Source organism: Dermacentor andersoni, chromosome 2 (genome assembly GCF_023375885.2).
Source record: "Dermacentor andersoni chromosome 2, qqDerAnde1_hic_scaffold, whole genome shotgun sequence".
NCBI classification, from domain to species: domain Eukaryota; kingdom Metazoa; phylum Arthropoda; class Arachnida; order Ixodida; family Ixodidae; genus Dermacentor; species Dermacentor andersoni.
In genome coordinates this window covers 121,264,733-121,275,582 of record NC_092815.1, presented here as the reverse complement: position 1 = coordinate 121,275,582, position 10,850 = coordinate 121,264,733, and the positions used below count along the sequence as shown (strand labels likewise).

Genomic DNA, 10,850 nt, shown 5'->3' with positions numbered 1-10,850 from the left:
TAACGTTATAATTCTGCACGTTTGAAAAAGAGTATACACAGCAATATTGAAAAGAGCACCTGATACAGCGTCGAAATGCGACAAAAAAAAATCGGTCGGTGTAGATCTTAGTTCATATATTAGCGTGTGTTATGTGAGATTGATAGAATTCCTATTAAAGATATGCTTGTATTTTTCGCAGTCAGAAATGATATATCAATGTTGTGCAATTGAGGTGCTTTAATAAATGCTGGCCAGAATACTGCGTCATTTCTTTGTTCCTGAGTTATTAAGTTCCCAACGTCTTCAGTCATGAGTATGTTCAGTTTCTTTTTTTTTTTCAGCAGTTTCGGTGAAAATTGTGCGACGTTGTATGCGAAATATGTTACAGACATATACAACGATGTGCCCGATTTGCGCGTGCAGACAAAACGTGCTTGTTTCGGGAAACCAAAATAGAGTTCTCGGGCGTGTGCTTCCTCTTTCGAGCAGTACGGTGCTCGCATTGCTTACGCCATTTTAATTGCAGTAACTTTTGTATCTGGCGTCAAATATTCTTTCTAGAAATCCACATTTAGTTTGAGTCCGAATTCGCCCTAAGCGCTCCAAGAATGCTCTGGAACCGTAGCTTACCTGTCTAACGAAATCACTTCGGCACTTCTCGCTGATAAAGACACTGCCAAGAAAATACCGTACTATTAGGTATTTTTGTTCCAATTAAACATTTAATGGAGAAGGCTTACATACTGCGATACACCTATAGTTTCACTTCGGCATCCAAGATAACGTCGTAGGCATTAAAAAATAGAAAGTTCTGTGATATTACGCCCCTAAACTACAATATAATTAGAAGGCATGCTGTAGCATTCCGGAATAATTTCGACCACCGAAAATTGTTTGTATTCTTTCTATTGTGAAATAGAACAAACGCTACCACATAGTCTAATCTCCATCCCCAGGCTTCTCGGGCAATGTCTCGGTCGTCAAGCACTACGATAGGATAGTAGCGCAGTCACGTAGTTTTATTGCACATATCACGGGCCTTTTTTAAACCCCGAAAACATTAACCAGGCGGCATGTGCGTTGCCATAAAAAATTTGAACAGTCATTTCAGAATGCCCTCTACAACGTAACGAAACGCACTTCGCCCTAAACGTGAACAATCAAATGTCTGGATAATCGATATTAGTTAATTAACAAATTAAGCACAATATAAAAGATATCCCAAGAAGCGCCACATTACGGCAAACCACATGTCGTTGGTTTAATTCAGTTGCGATTAACCCCTTTCTTTTAAATCCTTGGTTGATGTGACGTGAAACACCCTGTATAATATTTGGACCCAAATTCGGTAAAACATCACCAGGTTATTCAGTGGCGCGGGATCACGTGCCATTTGGGTCGGTACCTTTGTAGCAGCGGACAATGTCCGACCACTTACCACCAACCACCGACCATAATAATAAACCAAGCTATTCGCTCCCCCCCCCCCTCCACCAAAAGAAAGATAGAAACAGCAATGAATCTTTAACCTTCATTTAATTTTAATTTTCAACCTCCTACCGCGATATTAACGAGAATACATATAGTTTTGAGTTATTACTTTATCAGCCTACTTCTATTTAGAACTCGTCTTCAGTGTCCCTTTAAACATACCTCCATAGGAGTGGGGAAGCTACCTTTACACAAGATGTTTCAGAAACGGCTAAAAAGTTGCAATTTAAATCGCCTTAGGAAGGCCAGTGACATAGTGTCGAGACTTACGCCGCCCAGACAATATATGCATACATAGTAAATATTTAGGATGATAAAAAAAAGAATACGCCAGCCTGGCTAATGAACATGCAACCACCGCGGCCTGAAACAGGTCCGCTTATTTTTCGCGCTATAAAACAGCTCGTTATGGAGTGTGTACTCGCACAAAAGAAATCGGAAAAGGGGAACAATGAAAGCGTGAGGTTAGCGCAAGACCCTCTTAACTTGGGCATGCAGCTGGTTTACCGAAAGCGTCCTCGGCAATCGGTGCTTTTGTTTAGCGCAAAAGCAAGCAAGACACAGCAATGAGAGAAACAATCTCGTTCGCCTGCTGCGCGCCCTGTCGCTCAAATCTGCGATAACTGGGTGCTCCGATAGCTACCGGTTGATGCAGGACGCCAGTATCTCGTAGGAGTAGCTGTTTGGCTAGTTGGTGGTGCATAGTTATTAGAAGAAGAGCGCGAGTTAACGACACTAGTTCTAACCTTAAGTAGCTCGCTCGTCGTGCCTCCTTCCTCTGCGTGTTGTGAATTCCGGCTGCTCTTCTAACAGCAAGTATCTCATTCTTAATGCGGGCATTTACAGAAAACAATCGAACTTATTTTTGTGATCCACGGTCGGGGGGTTTTGGCTACTCTCCCGCTCATCTGGTGGCGACGTCAGTGATTTAACGCGCCTTAATTCTCTATCAGTGCGCCACCTACTCTTAATACGTGTCATTCTTGGTGAGAATCACCAGGCTACGCCTCTACCTGTGCGTAGAAGACAATGTTCGCGATGGTAAGGTCAAGCCGAGTTTGCACTGAATTAGAAGCGGTTTGAACGTTTTAGATATTTTAGGGTAAACTTGATCGCATAGCACCTGTACCATAGCAACGAAACGTTTTGAGACAGCAGAAGCTTCACAAAAAAATTTTAGAAAGTGGGTTCTGACGTGGCCACTCAGCTTGTAATTGGGGACAGGCACTAGATTGGCCAAGCACGCACACGTTATTTCTCCATGCCATATCAGGGTACATGTATGTAAGTCAAGAAATAATGAAAGAAATCTTTTTTTTCGTGGCGCCTGCAGTCTGCAAGTTCTTTGCTCGCGATATTGAGTGAGCTTATACCTATTTTTCTTTTTCTCTTCCTTAAATAATTTTTTTATATCTTGCTGCAGATAGCACACTTCCAGTCCTTTCGCTGGATTGCTTACATTACTTTCGTAGATAATTGAAATGCTTTATTAACTATTTGACTGAAATTGGCTAGTTATGTTTATATTTAGAATTTTATGGCACACACTGCAATTTAGAAAGTGTAGCCGTCAGTTTGCAAGTTAGATCCACTTGGAATACAGTCTGAGGATGTCAACGGTTTCGAGATACGCGCTGTCAAAGCTGCGGTCAATGTGCGCTGCTCTTCCGCTTACTTCTTAACCGAAACGCCATCTTATGCATTCGTTCTCAAAAGTAACCGGAGCGCGGGTATCTTTTATTGGGCTCTTGGGGAGTGAACATCCCGACACTGCTGTCATCCTGATAATTCATTCCAAGTGTGTGAGCCTGGCGAACGTACCTGCTACAATTCGTAAGTTTCAAGACATGCGGTTAAGTAATTAGTTAACATCAAAATATTAAAATGTTGTTAATTAGCCTATTATGAATTTCGCTCTCTCACGACAGTTTTCTTCGAGTAGTAATAGCTCAAGGATTACAAGTGTTCTATCTACTACCAGACGTGTTTAGAAATTCTGTACAGTCTAAAGAAAGGAAAGGAACACCCCGCATACTTCGTGCCGTTGTCACTGCGTCATTTTGCCTTTCTCTCGCATCTGCCTCCACCTGGCACAGCAGCAGCAGGCCATATACTTTGCTTCCTCCAGCCTACTCAACCACCTTTCTTTAACTAAATTCCTCTCTATCGACGAATCGTGCAGCAGCCTTATGGCTAAACTGGGAGAGACTGGCAAAAACGAATGTCACAAAGATAGCACCACCTTGGCGATCGAGCGACGCTGAGGAGCGTATGTACGGGGAGTTGGCGATATGCTTTGGGAACGTACCTGTAGAGGGAAAAGCCCGCCACCATGCGCAGTGAAGTGACTTCTTGACCGTTGCGCCAGCTATGTAGAAAAATCGCCCATACGCCACCTGTGTGCCTTCTGCTTTTCTTTATTCTGAACAACTTTAAAAAAATACCTGTGACTAGATAGTGTTACTCCGCCCTTTCCTGTGCCTTCATGAACGAGGTGCAAATCACGTACGTGTGAAGTCATGATGTTGAGGTAGGTAATTGAAAGGATCCACGAATTAACTTTCGAGTTACTCACTTTGAGGTGCTTTTTCCAAAAGGTAAATTAAAGCCGAGCAGTTGTGAGCGATGTTTGCGCAGCAGAAACTCCCAAATGTGGCATCATTTTCAAGACATCCGTCTTTTATAGGTGTGCTAAGAAATGCATTGGCATTCCAGCTGACATGTTCCTAAAACTGCGCGTTCAGGATGATTCAAACTGCAACACCCGTGCATTCTTGACATATTTTAGGTACCTACAACGTGTCTTAAGTGTCTGACACCTGTATCCACGGCGGACAGTCGTAATCTCTTTTGGTCGTCTCCTGACACTAAGAGCATTGGACAAAATATGCATAGGTAAGCCAACTTAAAGCCGAATGTCCCGGATGACTTTATCCGTTGGATAACGGCGCACAAGTGCGACAGTTCACAGTGCGGCAATATCTGCATAAAACAGCGCTCAATCCATTTATGTGACGCCTTTTGCTATATTTTTTTTTTCTTTTTGTACATATGCCTTGCGGCAAGCGCACCGAAAAAAATATATTGAAGAAATGGTGCTAGCATCTTCAATTACGCTAACGAGTCGTAATTTGGTTATTGCTTCGTTTCAGTTAGGAATTAGAACCGGTATCATAAAGTAAATGATTGAAAAGTTAATTAGTCAATAGTTTTGTAACTACCCACCTAGAGATTGTGATTTGTCGTGCAAGTGAAGCCCATCTGTCCAAAAAAATCCACCGAGTAGGCTGAATTGCACAAACCTCTCTGTATCATTAAATATTCTGTGCCACTAAAGATATATAAAGAAGGAACACGCTATATACTTGCTTCCATAGGAGAGAAGACATTCCAAAGCTCTCGCATGTGTCATATATTATGAACAAAAGAAAATTACCTCTAATCTTTTCTTTTCTACAATAGTCATTACAGCTCATCGATTACACAATTCGTTCCCATGGCTTTGGTTGCTTGCGAAATAACTTATGGTTTAATGATATAATTGTATCTAATATTTTTGCAGCTTTAAGGCATTGTTCTACTCAGCCTTTTATTTCAAAACTGAATCAAGTTGCTGGGCAGTTGTTACAGCGTGTCAATTCTTGACGCTTGAAGAAACCGTGTGATTCCTCTGTCCAGCCATGACAATCATCGGTTCCACTCCCATGATCAAAAACTTTATTATTTTGTACAGTTCAAAACACACCATACGTTTTTTTCTATAGGACACATGAAAACAAGATACGCGCCGAAGTTGATTATATCTGCTTTCTTGGAAACGCTCGCACTGCAAAAAAAAAAAAAAAAAAAGATGCATCATTGATCACTTTCGGTACTCCATGCATCACCAACACAAAACATTGTAAGTTAATGCAGCATCAATCTCATTTTGGCGTCCAGTGTGTTATGTTTAATGTGCTTCATAAGTACAACCATCAGTTTCTATTTGGGGATTGATAAAAGCGAACTGAACAAACAGCACTCATGTGACCAGTATCATATGCCTACAAGCATCTTGAACTTCCGTTTACTCCAGTATTACCAGTAAGTAACATAAAAGTCCAACGCATAAGGCAGGATGGGTCGACAAATTAGGAGGCGACGCAATTACCCAGAGGAACATTTCCCATCGGGAAGCTTTCGAAAGATCACAAAATAAAAAGAAAACAAGAAGGCCGTCTTGAGACGAAATCTCCAACATTGCTTTTACCAGAAGCTACTATAAAATTACGGAAATTCTTCAAACAAGTTACTTCGTTAGACATATTTTGCATGGACGCACGCGCGTAAACTGTTTTTAAAGATGCTATAAAAGAGGGCAACTGGCATATTCTACAGATTAACAATGTTCAGTATCCGACTGCGTTCTCGTACCACTTAAGTCACACGGCTTCCTCCTCTTGAGTGTGCGCTCTGTTTTCAATACTCCATTTGCCTCTTCTCACCAAAGTGAGGACGCAGAGAAAAAGTTAGATGCAGAAGTGCGTGAGATCTGTTCGTGTTCTTATTGTAGTACCTATCTCTCCACAACGTGTAACTGAATCAGTTAACAACCTTTTGTCCGTCCATGCACCTCGTTTTATTTATTTGAACATGGCCATCACAAGTCTCTCACACACCACACAAGCCCGTGGTAGTGCCCGCAACCCCTGAGATAGCGCAGAGTCTTCAGCTCTGGAACGACAATAAAGAAAAAAAAAAAGGAAAACGAAGATGGTGGAAGAAGGGCAGCCTATGTTTTTTTTTCTTCATCTCACATCACAATCCCTGAAGAGTTTGAAAGGGTGACCAGCTATGTTTTCCTCCTCACACAACTTTCTGTAGATACATGGGCTGTCAGGCCCACAGAGCAGGTTATGTGAGCGCTGGTATAAAAGCAACCATCATACTTTGCAGGAACGGCAGTCACGTCGCCGCCTAAGTGTAAGAAAAGGAAAAATAAACAAAAAGCAACGATAGCGGGCTTGTCATCCGGTCTCTTAGGGCGCCCCTCTGTCCATGGTTTCCGCAGCTTTTGTGTGACTGGCAGCCGCACAGGGAAGACAAAACGGAACGACAAACGAGAGGAGTAGCACGGTCCTGTCGGCAACTTGTACACAGGCCGCAAAAGCATCGTTCAGAAAGAGAAGGGAAAAAACGCACATCATCCCCAAACAAAGCAAGAAACCGGTACAAGGAAGTGTTCGGCGGTAAAGCCGCATGCCCATCACAGCGGTTCATTAGCAGCCACCGTCTTCCGTCGTTGGTCTCGGAAGAACCACGTACCAGAGCACGCACACTCTCACACGGCCCAACACGCGCGGGTCCGCCGAGCTGAACAGGAAGAGCACACAACACACTCCAGCTCCAGACACCGCGAATGGTAATCGCACACAAACACACGCACACGCACGCACACACGCAAAAGACGTCTGAACGCCGCGACCCCAACAGTTAACGGTGTACTCGTAGCACGCAGTCTCGCGGCAGCGGTAGTCTTCGAGAGGGAGGAAGCATGGTGGGCAAAAAAAAAAAATTTGATCCCACCTTCACCGTCGCACTTTTCTCGGAGTTCTTTTGTTTCCTCGAAAGCGACAGAATAAAGTATGGATGGGGCGTGAGTCCTGTTCCGCGGCTCAATGCCTTCTCGCGCCGGCAGCGCGGGAAAGCCAAGTGGGAGTGTTCGGCCGAGTCAGTCGGTTATTGTTTCTCTAGGGCCCCTGGTGCCCAGTGCAACTCCTCGCCACAGTCTGCGCCCGGAAGGCCACCGCGCCACCACCACCGATGCTAGACCGTTGTCTCTTCCCTCCGGTCCCGGAAACCACTGGTAATGGGATGGAAGAAAAAGAAAAGCGATGAAGAAGAGCGATAAGGGAATGGAAGTTGCAGAAGTGCACAATATCAGACCTTTGTGTACCTCCTCCTTGTTGTTCAAGCGCGCCGAAGTCAGCCATTCAATGCCACTGTCAATAAGGGGTCGCGGCAGCAACCAACCATAAATGAAACCAATTCTTTATTTCACAGCTTCTAGTCGAACATCAGGCAAATACGAAATCTTATTGTCATTGGCAATTCATATTAAATGAACAGTGAGAGGAAAAGTGCGTTTCTTTTCAATCGCTGAGTAAAGGTGTCGTACATTCACGCATGAAGGATAAACGCAAGCATCGACCGCTTCAGTAACTACGTCTCCACATGCATTTTCAATGTGGCAGCGAGAAATTTATGGTCAGTTCTTTTCTCTACCCCTTTCCCCTCGCCCCCCCCCCATGCCCACCGCTATGCTGTACATTGCAGCGGCGACCCCTCCCACTCATATACATTGGCAATGCTGTGTAATTGTGCATTTGCACTCCACGGTGGTAATTAAAGAACTACACTAGCATATAAAGTACATCGCGAAAGATAGCCGGTTTATCTGAGTGCGAGTGGTGACTGCTGCAAGTTAACACCAAAGAAGGGAAAGAAGATTCGGTAGTATCGTGTAGTATCATCTCCGCCACGCCTAAAGCGCCCTTGGACGAAACTGTTGCTGCAACGATCGATGCTTACGCTTCAACCTTCGAAGTGGGCGTGACTGTCCCTTAATAGCCAGAAAGCTGATACTTGGAGACGTTTAACGTCTCAAAGTAATCACCATGTTATAAGCGACACCATAGTGGAATGTTGCATTGCAATATTTACTATCCGGGGCTTTTTAGTGCGCATGGATTATTCGGGGAACGAGCGTGTTTCTCTTTCTTTTTTTCTTGCGTTATTCCCTGATCTAAATCTAGCCGCCTGAGGACATTCGTCGCACAAGGAACGCATTCAAACTACGATGAAGTGGTCTTATTGTATCTTATCAATACATTCATCAATATCAACACTATAGGCAAAAGAACATAGCACAGTTTCAAGTGTGATAACAGAGACCATTTACAAGAAAGGGGTTTCCAAAGTGTCTCACTCGGTATTTTCTTAAGTATACAAAAAGACACGTCAATGCGTTAAATTACCAGAAAACGTTTATTGGAAGCTAGGCGGCTTGCCGCGAGGACACAGTTTCATTTCGTCACCATCGAACTGTTTTCAGTACCAGGATGCAACTACACACAGCATGATTGGTTGCTGGAGGGACAAAATTAGTTCTGTTGTGGCGACAAAGTCCAGAACAATACTTGGCAACTTTGCGTTGGTGCACAAAATATTTGCTTAAGGCACTAGAGATGTTGTTTGCCGGCAAAAAAATGCGCTCTCTATTATAGGTAATATATGTATAATTTTCGCTACAATTATGGCGTGACCCCAATCTCAGCATTCCTCTTCTTTCTTTACAAGTACTTAGCTCATGGTGGCCATCATTCGTGATAGCAAGAAATGCTCCGACAATGAATGCAAACTTTGTTTTTCTGCCTGCTCCACGTAGTAACCTTCCCAAGAACGTATAATTCTTGACACGAAACTCTTTATTACTTCACCTAATTGTGCACCATGTCCTCTTTCTGGCCGTCAGATATGAAAGCTGGGAATGCTAAAAGTTTTTGGCGTAACTTCTCTGTTTCTTATGTAGATTAACGAATTTTAATGGCTGCAGAACAATATATGAAACTGACATGCTATAGCACACACGAATTGATTCGTTCAATATATTTTCAGCTGCATTGTGCGTAAACATAAAACACGCGTCTTTCGCATATCTATCCGGAGAGGTGCATGAGTGTTTCTGAGCTGTCGCAATGAATGACGCAATTTTGTTAACCATATCATTTTGAAACGTATTTTCTGTGTCTGAGCACTTGATGCGTCCTTCAATGCCACAAAGTGTTTAAAAATTAAGGCACTACTCATTTACTCCTACGTAATAAAGTTTCGTAACCACGCGACATCGTAAAGAAACAAACGGCAAGTTCTCACTCATTATGAAAACAAAGTATCTGATGCGCACTGCACGTAAAAATTTCAAAGGAATACTCGCAGCTTCTCGTATAAATTACACTTCAAAAGATAGCACCACCTGAGATTTATAAAATGAGCGCATCTATAGTTTTTCGTTCTGCTGCTGCCCAAAGAACACTGCGTCCGCATCAGGCAACGCTCCAAGTCGATCGCAGAGACATGGAGCAAAAGGGAAAATAATGGGTGTGTGTGCGCTGCTAAATTACAGAGGCATGCACTCTGTAAGAAAAAGCGTCCATTGATCACCTGGGCATAACGTACCGACGCGGTTACATTAATAACTAACATAACTAGAATGGAGAAATACAGGACGAAGTAAGAAGAAAACTAAACGAGAAATAAAAGGGCCGTCGTGCCTCGCCAAGCCACCTTCGCGCACTTGCTTTCGCTGCTGTCGGTGCCCATGGGCGGCCCAGTGTAGATTTCTCAGGCGCGCACGCCTATCGATCGCAGGCCGCGTCCTCTCACGTCCCTCTCGCCGATGCTGCTGCTCCCGCCGTGTGTGCCTCTGGTGGCGTTCGGAATTCCAGTGTTCAGTGGAATGAGCGCAACCATGTGAAACTGCTTCTGACGGAATGAGTCGTTGAGACGGCGCACACGCGAAACGATGCTTTAAGCAGCAACACGTGCTTTGGTGAAATTATAGGTGCTGATGTCAGATGAATAGAGGGGGAATCGGCAGGTAGAGGCAGGAAGAGGAAAATGGTGCTTCAGTTTTCGGAAAACACAATGTGACGACAGGGGAACAAGTGTGCGATTTGCTCTGTCGTGCCCGATTTGTAAGAGAACGTTTGTCCATCAAATCATTTGTTTTGTTCTTTCGAGCATACGACTAGTGGGAACGTACCTGATAAACTTTAGGGGGCATGCCAAGAATATGACTAAGAGCAACAACTTATCACAAGTGCTTCGACTGTGTGTCAACAGCTTGACTTGCAGCGATTGTAACAGCTACTATCAATGCTAGGTTTCTATATGCAAGCCTTGATATTACGAACGAAAAAGGTGGGTCGGAAACTAGGTCAGCCTCAACGGCAGGTAGGATACTTCCTCTATAAAATTCTACCAATAAAGCTTCTATCTCTTCACAATGTAAAGCGCCCGAATTGACATGCAAAGGAAATAGATGTTCGTTTTACTGGCTGGTAAATGTAACCAAGCTCTGACAACGCTCATATTTTTATGAGGTATGCGATGTGTGGCATCTAAGTACTAGTTTAATAGTAAGTCCGTAAACAATTAAATGCAAAGATAAACATCTCATATAAGCGTGAAAGTGGCCCTCTGTGAAAAACTGGGCAAAAGAAAAGTTTCTAACAATACCTCCACACTCACAACTGTAAGTCAACATCAGCGCTTTTTTTAGGGACACAATTATTTCAGCTGTTAGAGAGGGCAGAAAGTACTTTGAGGATGCAGAT

At 43.5% G+C, this 10,850-nt stretch overlaps 1 protein-coding gene across 5 annotated transcripts in view; it reads right to left on the bottom strand.

Moving 5' to 3' along the window:
• Positions 1 to 5,173: 5,173 nt before the first annotated feature.
• The window catches only part of LOC126541292 (neuroligin-4, Y-linked-like), a 312,904-nt gene continuing 307,227 nt past the window's right edge, over positions 5,174 to 10,850 (bottom strand). For 3 of the 5 annotated variants that reach the window (XM_055076537.1, XM_055076535.1, XM_055076536.1), the window contains exon 12: positions 5,174 to 7,315. In XM_055076537.1, the coding sequence (XP_054932512.1) occupies positions 7,203 to 7,315 (113 nt within the window). In that variant the 3' untranslated portion in view covers positions 5,174 to 7,202. The remainder of the gene's footprint in view (positions 7,316 to 10,850) is intronic. The other 2 variants (XM_050188006.3, XM_055076538.1) reach the window with 2 other exon arrangements.